The 15,209-nt window shown below is 44.4% G+C and overlaps 1 protein-coding gene across 3 annotated transcripts in view; it reads left to right on the top strand.

Annotated features, from left to right (window-relative positions):
* The window catches only part of CAMTA2 (calmodulin binding transcription activator 2), a 205,152-nt gene extending 193,976 nt beyond the window's left edge, over window positions 1–11,176 (top strand). For all 3 annotated transcript variants that reach the window (XM_088462966.1, XM_088462964.1, XM_088462965.1), the window contains 3 exons: window positions 7,074–7,249; window positions 10,015–10,089; window positions 11,017–11,176. In XM_088462966.1, the coding sequence (XP_088319092.1) occupies window positions 7,074–7,249; window positions 10,015–10,089; window positions 11,017–11,080 (315 nt within the window). In that variant the 3' untranslated portion in view covers window positions 11,081–11,176. The remainder of the gene's footprint in view (window positions 1–7,073; window positions 7,250–10,014; window positions 10,090–11,016) is intronic.
* Window positions 11,177–15,209: the final 4,033 nt, after the last annotated feature.

Below are 15,209 nucleotides of genomic sequence, written 5' to 3'. Positions count from 1 at the left end.
AAGGCTGTAGTAGCTGAATATTCCAGCTGTGTCTGTAGACGAGCTGCAGGTAACAAGGCTGTAGTAGCTGAATATACCAGCAGTGGCTGTAGACGAGCTGCAGGTAACAAGGCTGTAGTAGTTGAATATACCAGCAGTGGCTGTAGACGAGATGCAGGTAACAAGGCTGTAGTAGCTGAATATTCCAGCAGTGGCTGTAGACGAGATGCAGGTAACAAGGCTGTAGTAGCTGAATATACCAGCAGTGGCTGTATACGAGCTGCAGGTAACAAGGCTGTAGTAGCTGAATATACCAGCAGTGGCTGTAGACGAGTTGCAGGTAACAAGGCTGTAGTAGCTGAATATACCAGCAGTGGCTGTAGACGAGCTGCAGGTAACAAGGCTGTAGTAGTTGAATATACCAGCAGTGGCTGTAGACGAGATGCAGGTAACAAGGCTGTAGTAGCTGAATATTCCAGCAGTGGCTGTAGACGAGATGCAGGTAACAAGGCTGTAGTAGCTGAATATTCCAGCAGTGGCTGTAGACGAGCCGCAGGTAACAAGGCTGTAGTAGCTGAATATGCCAGCAGTGGCTGTAGATGAGCTGCAGGTAACAAGGCTGTAGTAGCTCAATATACCAGCAGTGGCTGTAGATGAGCTGCAGGTAACAAGGTTGTAGTAGCTGAATATTCCAGCTGTGGCTGTAGACGAGCTGCAGGTAACAAGGCTGTAGTAGCTGAATATACCAGCAGTGGCTGTAGCTGAGCTGCAGGTAACAAGGTTGTAGTAGCTGAATATTCCAGCAGTGGCTGTAGACGAGATGCAGGTAACAAGGCTGTAGTAGCTGAATATTCCAGCAGTGGCTGTAGACGAGCCGCAGGTAACAAGGCTGTAGTAGCTGAATATACCAGCAGTGGCTGTAGACGAGCTGCAGGTAACAAGGCTGTAGTATCTGAATATACCAGCAGTGGCTGTAGATGAGCTGCAGGTAACAAGGTTGTAGTAGCTGAATATTCCAGCAGTGGCTGTAGACGAGATGCAGGTAACAAGGCTGTAGTAGCTGAATATACCAGCAGTGGCTGTAGATGAGCTGCAGGTAACAAGGTTGTAGTAGCTGAATATTCCAGCTGTGGCTGTAGACGAGCTGCAGGTAACAAGGCTGTAGTAGCTGAATATACCAGCAGTGGCTGTAGCTGAGCTGCAGGTAACAAGGTTGTAGTAGCTGAATATTCCAGCAGTGGCTGTAGACGAGATGCAGGTAACAAGGCTGTAGTAGCTGAATATACCAGCAGTGGCTGTAGATGAGCTGCAGGTAACAAGGCTGTAGTAGCTGAATATACCAGCAGTGGCTGTAGACAAGCTGCAGGTAACAAGGCTGTAGTAGCTGAATATACCAGCTGTGTCTGTAGACGAGCTGCAGGTAACAAGGCTGTAGTAGCTGAATATACCAGCTGTGGCAGTAGATGAGCTGCAGGTAACAAGGCTGTAGTAGCTGAATATACCAGCAGTGGCTGTAGATGAGCTGCAGGTAACAAGGTTGTAGTAGCTGAATATTCCAGCTGTGGCTGTAGACGAGCTGCAGGTAACAAGGCTGTAGTAGCTGAATATACCAGCAGTGGCTGTAGATGAGCTGCAGGTAACAAGGCTGTAGTAGCTGAATATACCAGCAGTGGCTGTAGATGAGCTGCAGGTAACAAGGTTGTAGTAGCTGAATATTCCAGCTGTGGCTGTAGACGAGCTGCAGGTAACAAGGCTGTAGTAGCTGAATATATCAGCAGTGGCTGTAGCTGAGCTGCAGGTAACAAGGTTGTAGTAGCTGAATATTCCAGCAGTGGCTGTAGACGAGATGCAGGTAACAAGGCTGTATTAGCTGAATATACCAGCAGTGGCTGTAGCTGAGCTGCAGGTAGCAAGGTTGTAGTAGCTGAATATTCCAGCAGTGGCTGTAGACGAGATGCAGGTAACAAGGCTGTAGTAGCTGAATATTCCAGCAGTGGCTGTAGACGAGCTGCAGGTAACAAGGCTGTAGTAGCTGAATATACCAGCAGTGGCTGTAGACGAGCTGCAGGTAACAAGGCTGTAGTAGCTGAATATACCAGCAGTGGCTGTAGCTGAGCTGCAGGTAACAAGGTTGTAGTAGCTGAATATTCCAGCAGTGGCTGTAGACGAGATGCAGGTAACAAGGCTGTAGTAGCTGAATATACCAGCAGTGGCTGTAGATGAGCTGCAGGTAACAAGGTTGTAGTAGCTGAATATTCCAGCAGTGGCTGTAGACAAGCTGCAGGTAACAAGGCTGTAGTAGCTGAATATGCCAGCAGTGGCTGTAGATGAGCTGCAGGTAACAAGGCTGTAGTAGCTGAATATACCAGCAGTGGCTGTAGACGAGCTGCAGGTAACAAGGTTGTAGTAGCTGAATATTCCAGCTGTGGCTGTAGACGAGCTGCAGTTAACAAGGCTGTAGTAGCTGAATATACCAGCAGTGGCTGTAGCTGAGCTGCAGGTAACAAGGTTGTAGTAACTGAATATTCCTGCAGTGGCTGTAGACGAGATGCAGGTAACAAGGCTGTAGTAGCTGAATATTCCAGCAGTGGCTGTAGACGAGCCGCAGGTAACAAGGCTGTAGTAGCTGAATTAACCAGCAGTGGCTGTAGACGAGGTGCAGGTAACAAGGCTGTAGTAGCTGAATATTCCAGCAGTGGCTGTAGATGAGCTGCAGGTAACAAGGTTGTAGTAGCTGAATATTCCAGCAGTGGCTGTAGACGAGATGCAGGTAACAAGGCTGTAGTAGCTGAATATTCCAGCAGTGGCTGTAGACGAGCTGCAGGTAACAAGGCTGTAGTAGCTGAATATACCAGCAGTGGCTGTAGACGAGCTGCAGGTAACAAGGCTGTAGTAGCTGAATATACCAGCAGTGGCTGTAGATGAGCTGCAGGTAAGAAGGCTGTAGTAGCTGAATATTCCAGCTGTGGCTGTAGACGAGATGCAGGTAACAAGGCTGTAGTAGTTGAATATACCAGCAGTGGCTGTAGACGAGATGCAGGTAACAAGGCTGTAGTAGCTGAATATTCCAGCAGTGGCTGTAGACGAGCTGCAGGTAACAAGGCTGTAGTAGCTGAATATACCAGCAGTGGCTGTAGACGAGCTGCAGGTAACAAGGCTGTAGTAGCTGAATATACCAGCTGTGTCTGTAGACGAGCTGCAGGTAACAAGGCTGTAGTAGCTGAATATACCAGCTGTGGCAGTAGATGAGCTGCAGGTAACAAGGCTGTAGTAGCTGAATATACCCGCAGTGGCTGTAGACGAGTTGCAGGTAACAAGGCTGTAGTAGTTGAATATACCAGCTGTGGCTGTAGACGAGCTGCAGGTAACAAGGCTGTAGTAGCTGAATATTGCAGCAGTGTCTGTAGACGAGCTGCAGGTAACAAGGCTGTAGTAGCTGAATATTCCAGCTGTGTCTGTAGACGAGCTGCAGGTAACAAGGCTGTAGTAGCTGAATATACCAGCAGTGGCTGTAGACGAGCTGCAGGTAACAAGGCTGTAGTAGTTGAATATACCAGCAGTGGCTGTAGACGAGATGCAGGTAACAAGGCTGTAGTAGCTGAATATTCCAGCAGTGGCTGTAGACGAGCTGCAGGTAACAAGGCTGTAGTAGCTGAATATACCAGCAGTGGCTGTAGACGAGCTGCAGGTAACAAGGCTGTAGTAGCTGAATATACCAGCTGTGTCTGTAGACGAGCTGCAGGTAACAAGGCTGTAGTAGCTGAATATACCAGCTGTGGCAGTAGACGAGCTGCAGGTAACAAGGCTGTAGTAGCTGAATATACCCGCAGTGGCTGTAGACGAGTTGCAGGTAACAAGGCTGTAGTAGTTGAATATACCAGCTGTGGCTGTAGACGAGCTGCAGGTAACAAGGCTGTAGTAGCTGAATATTGCAGCAGCGTCTGTAGACGAGCTGCAGGTAACAAGGCTGTAGTAGCTGAATATTCCAGCTGTGTCTGTAGACGAGCTGCAGGTAACAAGGCTGTAGTAGCTGAATATACCAGCAGTGGCTGTAGACGAGCTGCAGGTAACAAGGCTGTAGTAGTTGAATATACCTGCAGTGGCTGTAGACGAGATGCAGGTAACAAGGCTGTAGTAGCTGAATATTCCAGCAGTGGCTGTTGACGAGCTGCAGGTAACAAGGCTGTAGTAGCTGAATATAGCAGCAGTGGCTGTTGACGAGCTGCAGGTAACAAGGCTGTAGTAGCTGAATATACCAGCAGTGGCTGTAGACGAGCTGCAGGTAACAAGGCTGTAGTAGCTGAATATTCCAGCTGTGTCTGTAGACGAGCTGCAGGTAACAAGGCTGTAGTAGCTGAATATACCAGCAGTGGCTGTAGACGAGCTGCAGGTAACAAGGCTGTAGTAGCTGAATATTGCAGCAGTGGCTGTAGACGAGCTGCAGGTAACAAGGCTGTAGTAGCTGAATATACCAGCAGTGGCTGTAGACGAGCTGCAGGTAACAAGGCTGTAGTAGTTGAATATTCCAGCAGTGGCTGTAGCTGAGCTGCAGGTAACAAGGCTGTAGTAGCTGAATATTCCAGCAGTGGCTGTAGACGAGCTGCAGGTAACAGGGCTGTAGTAGCTGAATATACCAGCAGTGGCTGTAGACGAGCTGCAGGTAACAGGGCTGTAGTAGCTGAATATACCAGCAGTGACTGTAGATGAGCTGCAGGTAACAAGGCTGTAGTAGCTGAATATACCAGCAGTGGCTGTAGATGAGCTGCAGGTAACAAGGCTGTAGTAGCTGAATATACCAGCAGTGGCTGTAGACGAGCTGCAGGTAACAAGGCTGTAGTAGCTGAATATTCCAGCAGTGGCTGTAGACGAGCTGCAGGTAACAAGGCTGTAGTAGCTGAATATTGCAGCAGTGGCTGTAGACGAGCTGCAGGTGACAAGGCTGTAGTAGCTGAATATACCAGCAGTGGCTGTAGACGAGCTGCAGGTAACAAGGCTGTAGTAGTTGAATATTCCAGCAGTGGCTGTAGACGAGCTGCAGGTAACAAGGCTGTAGTAGCTGAATATACCAGCTGTGGCTGTAGACGAGCTGCAGGTAACAAGGCTGTAGTAGCTGAATATTGCAGCAGTTGCTGTAGACGAGATGCAGGTAACAAGGCTGTAGTAGCTGAATATTGCAGCAGTGGCTGTAGATGAGCTGCAGGTAACAAGGCTGTAGTAGCTGAATATACCAGCAGTGGCTGTAGACGAGCTGCAGGTAACAAGGCTGTAGTAGCTGAATATTCCAGCTGTGTCTGTAGACGAGCTGCAGGTAACAAGGCTGTAGTAGCTGAATATTGCAGCAGTGGCTGTAGACGAGCTGCAGGTAACAAGGCTGTAGTAGCTGAATATACCAGCAGTGGCTGTAGACGAGCTGCAGGTAACAAGGCTGTAGTAGCTGAATATTCCAGCAGTGGCTGTAGACGAGATGCAGGTAACAAGGCTGTAGTAGCTGAATATACCAGCAGTGGCTGTAGACGAGATGCAGGTAACAAGGCTGTAGTAGCTGAATATTGCAGCAGTGGCTGTAGACGAGCTGCAGGTAACCAGGCTGTAGTAGCTGAATATACCAGCAGTGGCTGTAGACGAGCTGCAGGTAACAAGGCTATAGTAGCTGAATATACCAGCAGTGACTGTAGACGAGCTGCAGGTAACAAGGATGTAGTAGTTGAATATTCCAGCAGTGCCTGTAGACGAGCTGCAGGTAACAAGGCTGTAGTAGCTGAATATACCAGCAGTGGCTGTAGACGAGCTGCAGGTAACAAGGCTGTAGTAGTTGAATATTCCAGCAGTGGCTGTAGACGAGCTGCAGGTAACAAGGCTGTAGTAGCTGAATATACCAGCAGTGGCTGTAGATGAGCTGCAGGTAACAAGGTTGTAGTAGCTGAATATACCAGCAGTGGCTGTAGATGAGCTGCCAGTAACAAGGTTGTAGTAGCTGAATATACCAGCAGTGGCTGTAGACGAGCTGCAGGTAACAAGGCTGTAGTAGCTGAATATACCAGCAGTGGCTGTAGATGAGCTGCAGGTAACAAGGTTGTAGTAGCTGAATATACCAGCAGTGGCTGTAGATGAGCTGCAGGTAACAAGGTTGTAGTAGCTGAATATACCAGCAGTGGCTGTAGACGAGCTGCAGGTAACAAGGCTGTAGTAGCTGAATATTCCAGCAGTGGCTGTAGATGAGCTGCAGGTAACAAGGCTGTAGTAGCTGAATATTTCAGCAGTGGCTGTAGATGAGCTGCAGGTAACACGGCTGTAGTAGCTGAATATAATAAGTGCATGTGAATAGTTGTGCAGGAATAAGGCTGATGTAATTGGATATTCTGGAAATGGCTGTAAACAAGCTGTACGTGTTGTAAGTCTGAAATAGCTATGGGCCGGAATTCAATTCAAAGCGATGTTGAATATCCCGGGAGCGAGCTCTCACAGCTATACCATTCACTGCGCTGTTTGGCGCCGGCTAAAGTATTTCTTCTAGCACCTTCCTGGGGATGCGAGGAGAAATATGACAAAAGTGCCGGGAGCGCAGCTGTTTGCCGGCTTAGCACAGCGCTGACAGTTGCGCGGCCGGCAATTTAGTCGGAAAATACCGGTTCTGGCAACTAAACACCCAGGTAACGTCGCAAGAACCGGCATTCTCTGACTTAACCAGTTCTCTATCTGGCAAACAGCGCAGTGTATGGAATCGGTCCGGGAGCTCTCTCCCGCAGCTATTCATCAGCGCATCGATTTGAATTCGGGCCTATGAAGGTAAGAAATCTGAGATTGCTGGATATTCTGTATAAAAAGCATTGCTTGTATGTCATTTCCCAGATGGGGATATCCCTGCACTTACTGTATGTGCTCCTTTTAGCCAAAGGTATTTCTCTAACGTTTAGCATCTCCGGGCTGTGTAATAAACCACAGCTGACTGATATTCTGAGTATGGATGTGATGATGGCGTAGTTAGCGGGAGACTTAATGGCTCTTCACTTGATGGGTAGGGACTGAACTGGAGCATGACATCCCCGTTACCTGCGTCCTGTTACGGTTTAATGACTTTGCTTTTCTTTACCCAGTATGCCCTGTACAAGAAGATGACGCAGGCGGCCATCTTGATTCAGTCCAAGTTCCGTAGCTACTACGAGCAGAAGCGCTTCCAGCAGAGTCGCCGGGCAGCGGTGCTGATTCAGCAGTGTTACCGAAGCTATAGGGAGGGGGCTCGCGGGGGCCCCAGTCTGCAGCATCGTATCAGGTGAGCAAATGGCCTTTATACTGCTGCCTCATTCTCAGTCCAACACATAAAGCAGACTTTAAAGCGCAGCCTCTGTGATATGGCTAGTTCTGAGCTAATTGGTAGGCTGTCGTTTAGGTGAAGCCCACACTATAATACTGCACTATACAGTATAAAAATCAGGTCAACATAACCCCCCCCCCCCCCCGCCCTGATCATTCAAGAAGCGGACACTTTTGGTCGAAATCCTGCCCACTTTGTTTTAAGCAAGACTCCTTTGGATGCCCGGAAACCAGGACTGACCCGCCAAAAATAGGGACAATTGGTGAGTGATGCAGTGAGTACTCTTTAAGCTCTTAGTAAATTGTTTGCTGATGCAGGCAGTGATTATGTGGGGATGCAATCGGAAAACCGACTGTCTTAATCCCGACAGCCGGCTTCCCGATTGCTTTATCCCGGCGTGGGATAAATGACCGGCGTCTATATCTAGACGGCTTTCATTTACCCGACGCCGGGAGACCGGCGCCCGGCATCCCCATCGAAGGGATGCTGGGCGCCGCGGTGGACAGCCGCGGTGGGGGAGGGTTAGGTTTAGGGCACACGGGGGGGACTTAGGGTTAGGCACCCCCCTGGGAGTGTTAGGGTTAGGCTAGGGGGAGGGAGGGTTAGGGTTAGGCACCCCCGGGGGGGGACTTAGGGTTAGGCACCCCCCCCCGGGGGGACTTAGGTTTAGGCTGTGGGGAAGGGGGGGTTAGGGTTAGGCAACTAGGGGGTGGATTAGGGTTAGCCACAGGGGGGGACTATAGGGCTAGGCACCCCTAAGGAGGGTTAAGGGGCTAGGTTAGTAGATACTTACCTATCAACGATTGGGATTTCCAGCGCTGTCGGGTTTCCGCTGCCGGGATCTCTGCTTTTGTCGGCCAGGCGCTGACGAGATTCGAACTGTCGGCCACAGGGCCGGCGGTATTTCATACTGATCCCATTATGTGCCACTGACCAGACAGTGGAGAGGCGCCCTGTTCCTGCACACGATCTAACCGTTCCACATTTCACTGGGATAACTTTATCAGCCGTGCCTCCAAAATAATCCCAACAAAAACAAAAAGAGTTATATTAAGTATCACTATTTCTATTGGATATGGTAGAATGAACGATCAAGACGCCAATCAATTTAGTTAGTAAATCAGTTTATAATATATATAAAAAAATGTAACAATAGCAGCAATAACATTAAAACAAAACTTCCTATAGATTCATCTCCTATTGTTAGCAGCAGATTTAATAATAGCAAACTACTTGGCTATAGCTCCTGTGTAGTGCGTGACCTAAGAAATCCTCCTCTAGACTATCCGTGATGAATAGGTTTATGCACGCGTATAAATTGTCCGCCCGGGGACCTCACCCCATCATCCGTAAGGAGAAAACAAAGTCCGCTCCCTGGTCTCCAGACCTGTAGTAAAGAGCGTCGCCTTGGAAAGCTGTGATGCTGCAGCCGCACTTCCGAAGTAACAGGCGATTCTACGGGCAAAGCTTATTACAGCCCCAAGTAGCAAAGACACGGGTGAGTAGTCCCTCCAGTCCGCGGATCTCCAGCTGATAACGGATAGAGAAGAAGGTATTTTGATGTTAGCGGTCAATCCAAAATGGTAATCCAGTGGCAGCAGCAAGTTCGTTGACGCGTTTCGCTTCCTTATTAGAGGCTTTAACAAAGAGCATGTTATACTGAGCCTGGTTAGCTGCTTCTATACCTGTCCACATCATTAATGTTTTACACCTGTCAGGACAGGTGTATATTAAGTAATCAGGTTGAAATAGTGTTGCATACAAACAGAGTTTAAATATATGCATGAATACAATTATATAGCGTCTTGATCTCCACCTCAAAATCACAAACAAATACATATAACTATATATATATATATATATATATATGTATGTGTGTATATATATATATATATATAAAATAAGAGTAGATATCCATTCTCGTAAATTAAAGATAATATATAATAATGACCAAAAACATATAAGATACATCAAGAGGATCTGAACCCCGGTACCTAAATATCCCAACCAGCGTATCTATGCAGAGTCTGATTATCAAAACGTATCATTTCTATTGAGTGTTAGATGTGTAAAAAACCAACAAAAATCGATACGTTTCATCAACGGGATACGAACCCCGGTACCTGAACATCCGAAGTAGTTACTCTACCACTACCCCAACCAACTAAGCTGACTTCCTAATTTGCATGAAGTGCACCTATAAATACCTTTATGCATTTACAACAAGCCTCGATATAGAAACTGACAATAATCCTAGATACATCTACACATTCTAATTCTCCGTTCATGAAACCACCTATGTTCGTGCCTTTTATGCAGTATTTTTGTGAATTCATCATCAGATAATTATAATATTGAGTTGTCTTAACATAAATAAATATATATTTTGGGGTGTCCAACTAGGTTGGTCACGGGTTTGAGCTTACACAGGCTCACATTTCTAATCAGCGCCTGCTAAGTGTGTTTTTTGTCTAAAATAATCCCCCCTCCCCAGTGCATGGCCTGATAGCAGGCATCAGCTTCTAGGGTGCAGCTTCCAGGCTTCTCTCTCAGACTGGAGGCATTTGCCAAAAACGTGGCCTTGGCTAGTGGTTGATGGGAGTTGTAGTCTCACCCTGAAAATCGTGCTGAACCCATAAACTCACTGCACCCCATTTCTGTCTGACTCTCGCAGCTCAAGCACCCCTGTCCCATAACACTGCGCTGTTTCTTATGTCTCCTAGGGGGTCCTTTCTGACCAAGAAGCAGGACCAGGCTGCCCGCAAGATCATGCGTTTCCTGCGACGTTGCCACCACAGGTAATCTGGACAGCACAGGTTTTTCCCGTCCCGGGGCTCCAGGCAGGCTCTACATGACAAGTGGCTTTCAGATTGTGTCTGCAGATTACTCTGCGTCTGAAAGTACATAGGGAATGGCCCTCGGCCTGTTCTTATTGTGGGGAGGCCTCATTCTGGGGATATACTATAGAAAAAAAAGAGGCTGGCAAATTGTAGCTAAAGTATTGTTCCTTTGCAGCTTAATCCACTTTTCTAGCCAATGAATAATAATCATTATATATAATTAATACATTTTTTAATAAATAATATAAAAATATCTAAATCTTTTTCTTAAATGTTTTTTATTAGTGTTCAGTAGGGATGTAGTTATAATCCCGACACCTTCCAGAATCCTGTTGCGGGCATCGTAGCAGTAACTACTGGGGTTAGGCATAAGGGGGAGGATTAGGGATAGGCACTAAGGGGGGGGGGGAGGGTTAGGTTTAGGCAGCGGGAAGTGAGGGTTAGGATACTGACCGGCAATATCGGTATCGTAACCCTGTCGGGATCCCGAGCGCCAGCGTCCTATAACCCAGTGGTTCTCAAACTCGGTCCTCAGGACCCCACACAGGTCACGTTTTGTAGGTCACCCAGCAGGTGCACCGGTGTAGTCATTACTCACTGGCACATTTTAAAAGATCCACAGGTGGAGCTAATATCTCACTTGTGATTCTGTGAGGAGACCTGGAAAACATGCACTGTTTGGGGTCCTGAGGACCGAGTTTGAGAACCTGTGCTATAACCAACCCGTTCAGTATGTTGTAACATTGTAGTAAAATGATGATGGGCAGAAGTCGCAGGACGTGGTAGAAGTCCTGTAATCAGCCCGGATAGACAGTGTGACACAATACCTGCTGTACGTAGCCTAATCCTGCCTCTCACCCTGTCTCCCGCCCATCTCTCCCACAGGATGAAGGAGATGAAGCAGAACCAGGATCTCGATTGTTTACAGAAGAGGGGACTGACCAATTAAACCTGCTCCCCCTCACCCCACCCCTAATCCCGAGCCCGCTCCCCACCTACTGCCTGGTCGCAACTCTCGTCACAGTACATGGGAGCGTGCGTGTGAATGTAAATACTCATGTATGTGCATGTTGTATATATCCAGATATTTGGCTGCATGTACGTGTGAATGTATATATTTATGTGCGCGTGATTTACTCGTGTATATGCAGAAGCTGATGTATATGTTTTCGCTATCACTCGTAACTCTTAATGACTTGCTGCAAGCTGAACTGCGGTGTGTGTGGTATATCTACTAAGCTATGATATTGTCACACACACAGGCACATGTACATAGATTCATTTGTACAAACGATTATATATTTATGCACGTTCTTAACAATGTACGAGAAGCCAGGCACATGGGCATACGTGTACAAGTGTATGTTACTGACCGATATGTGCGCACTCGGGCGAGTATGTATATAAAACATTTCTGTGCGCACACGCAATCTCTGTATTGGGATGCCGTGTTCATATTCTGCATGTGGGTGTGTGTGTGTATATTTGTGTGGATGCCAAAAAAGTGCATCAATATATATATATATATATATATATATTTTATATATATATATATTTTATATATATTTTATTTATATATATATATATATATATATATATATATATATATATATAAAAATATAAATATATATATATATATATATATATATATATATCCGTATAAAAATATATATATAGGGCTGTGTGCATATGTATATATATATTTCTGTATATTTGTGGCAGGGATCATGTGAGCATCACACTCAGGCAGCTTAATTATTTATTTCACCCCTGTCATGTCATGCACTTTGAAATTCATATATGTCTGTTTGTTTTTTGTTTTGTTACGTTACTGATAATCCTAGATATGTTACATCTGCGTTACCATGGGATACTGCAGGTATTGTTGTGATGTCCTGAGAGAGGGGAGAATGGGGAAGTCCCGTGGGAGTCGGGAGGTGCATCTGGTACAGCGCACGCGTCTTTCAGACCTGCGCTGTACCCGACAAGAGGCGTGACTTCGGCGTATTGTTGTCCCCAGGAAACAGCCACCGTAGACCGCCGCCGTGGTGACAATAATCAGACTGTGGAAGCTTAGCACATTGGACTTTTATTAACATTTCGGCACTGCAGTAGAGTTGGGGGGGAGGGGGGTATATTTGAGAGGAGGAAGGGTCCTGCTTTGTGTTTCTATAGAAACATACGCAAGTTACTTAAAGCACTGCCGCTGTTACTGTCCATACCATTCACATGCAGATAATTGATACACAATGGCTGGTCTTGCTGCTGGGGTGTTGTATGTGAAATGGTGAATTCGGAAGTTATCCACCATCAGATCACTTTTAAATTTTATGGCATACACATATATCCTCCTTTCGCTAAGTAATTATCAGTATCCTTCTGTGCTTTTCAGCCATATACTTATATCACAGTTGTTTATTTTCCTTGTCCCGTGACAAACCCCCGATTTGCTATACGCTCCCGTATCCCTGGGTATATTGCAGAATGTGGGACATGCAAGGCAGTAAGTGAAAGCGATCTGTAGGTGGCCAACCCTTATAAATGATCCCATTAACTCAAATATTTAATAGGAAATGTTATTTCAGAGTCTTGGCATTATCACATTTTACTGAAATTGTAATATTGCCATATATTATTACAAATACGCAACAAGCATTAATATATTAAATGGACGTGTGAAAGGGAATGTATGTAAGGCTTTGATAGAGGAAACTTTCAGTTCCTTACAATGGCAAACAGGTTTTAACAACCGCGAATGTGTTGTACAAATGCAAATATATATATTTCAAATTTAATATTTTATGGATCTGAAATGAAGAATATTTAATATATAATTTCCCTCCATTTATTTTCCTATCTTACCTCATCTATATGTACATATTCTTTGCAATGTTGTCAAGGAGACCAGTGTAATTTTTATTCATTTATGAATTTTTTTATTATTATTTTTGTCATCTTGTGTATATATACATATATATATTAACACACGGTTTTATTACTTTCCGTATATTTTCTACGTAACCATTGAATAAATAAAAAAATAAAAAACACTAAGTTCGAATGCTTAAACCTATGTACACAAAAAAATCATTTTCATTGAGAAAATATTTTAAAATCGTAAAAAATAAAAACTTGAACACAACACTATAAACTAGTGTATGGGATAAAGTATATTTAGAAAATAAAAAAAAATATTTTTTAAGAACAGACCGAGGGGGGTGGGAGAAATCTTTTTGCATGAAAAATGTAAATATTGTAATATAAAATTTTCTGAAAATGTAGAATTTATTGCCTGCTTCACATGCAAACATTTTGACAAAAAATTGATAAACCGTTCTCATCCATTTTATCTGATATTTGTCGTGGTTTTTTTTTTACTTTTTTTGTTGCATGAATTTGTAGCCATTTGCATTAAAAATGCGGAACTGGCCGAAAAGAGAAATGTGTCGCTAGCTTTATTTATAACAAGAAGGTCCAGAAACTGCTGTAATTTAGAAAAGTAGTAGGCAATGTGGAATTACACATCCCAGCATGCATTGCAACACTTTTATGGCATACTAAAACGGTGGCAGGGCATGCTAGAATGTGTAGTTCCACTGCAGCTGGAGTACCAAATGTTGCCTACCCCTGGTTTAGATACCATTTAGCATTTTGTTCTGATTTTCTTCTTTAGTAATTTATGGAAAGTGTATAGTCACTGGCTAATCCAGTTCAATAAATATCAAAAACATCACCTGTATAATATATAAAAGATTGACAATAAGAAAAAGGGAACAAGAATATTTCCACCAATTACCATTTTTCCAATTTAGTACATTTTTAACGAAGTTTGTATTTAATTTTACATTGTACAGTATAAACAGAAACCGCAATACCTTTAATTTAAGAATGAATCATTTGAAAATGGATGCGTCGTTTTGGAGTTAAGCAACTGTAATATAAAGAGTTACAAATCTTATCGACACGAGTTAAAAAAAATAGTATTAACAAAACTGATGTCTGCAGTGCTCAGATTTTGTTTTTTTAGATTTTTTAGATTTTGGGAGCAAAAACGTTAAGTTTCACATGTGTGAGCTTTTCATACCCTTCACCCGAATAGGTCCATTGCAGGTGTTCGGGGTTTTTAAATTGTGTCAAATGGCTATTATATGCATTTTTCTTTAATAGTGGAAAAATGATAGAAGTTTTTTGGGGCAAAATAAATGCTGCAGTTTAATAACTGGTACATAAAAATGGGTGCAACTATCTTTTTGTGTCATTTTAGGGTACTTTTGAAAAAAAGTTGTAAAAAAAATACACCACCTGCAATCTCCAAAAACACTTGTCCCCATGCATGTAGCTCCCCCTCAAATTACCTTCCACACTACTTTAAACCCATTTTTCAACACTTTTCACATTTTGACCCCGAAAATGAGATCTCATTGTTAGGGGGAATTCAGTTAATTAAAAGAATATTTTTGCCTTATTAGTCAATATGGGGGGGTGTCCAAAGGGTACTGAACCAAGTTCCTACATATTTAGCCCAAAATAGGGGTTTTGCACATTTTGCTCTGAGATGGTGAAAACTATTCGCCGCTTTTAGCTGCGCAAAATTAGCATGTGCTAAAATCTAGGGCTAATAGGATACCAAGATGTGCATTTTTGGTGAAAAGTTTGCACAAGTGTAAACTTTTTGCCAAACCGCGGCTTTTTGCGGCTAATTGAATCTGGCCCTATGTTTTATGGTGGAAAATATTACAAAAGCATTGCTTTTGAAGTCAACAGTACTGTAGTTTGATCGTTTTTTTTAACTATAAGGTTTGCCTTTTAAGGTCTTTTGTAGTCCATTTCAGAACTAGGACTGTTAGGGTGGCATTCAAATACTTTTTGGGTGCCCGTTAGTAATGGACAATCAACTGAGCTATTCAATTGTTGCTCCAATCGTGCATGAGTGCCGCAGTTATCACACTTGTCACGCCTAAATTCATCAGGTTTAGCCGCGTAAAGTGGCTAAATCCATCTAAAGTACTGTGTAGTGGGCCCAAACAACCTGTTGGATTTCTGCTCTCCATCTCGGGGACCGGTATAAGCAGAAATCT

Source organism: Taudactylus pleione, unplaced genomic scaffold (genome assembly GCF_031769625.1).
Source record: "Taudactylus pleione unplaced genomic scaffold, aTauple2 ptg001299l, whole genome shotgun sequence".
Lineage (NCBI taxonomy): Eukaryota > Metazoa > Chordata > Amphibia > Anura > Myobatrachidae > Taudactylus > Taudactylus pleione.
Note: the sequence above shows the minus strand (reverse complement) of the source record. Positions and strands in the feature narration are given on the sequence as shown.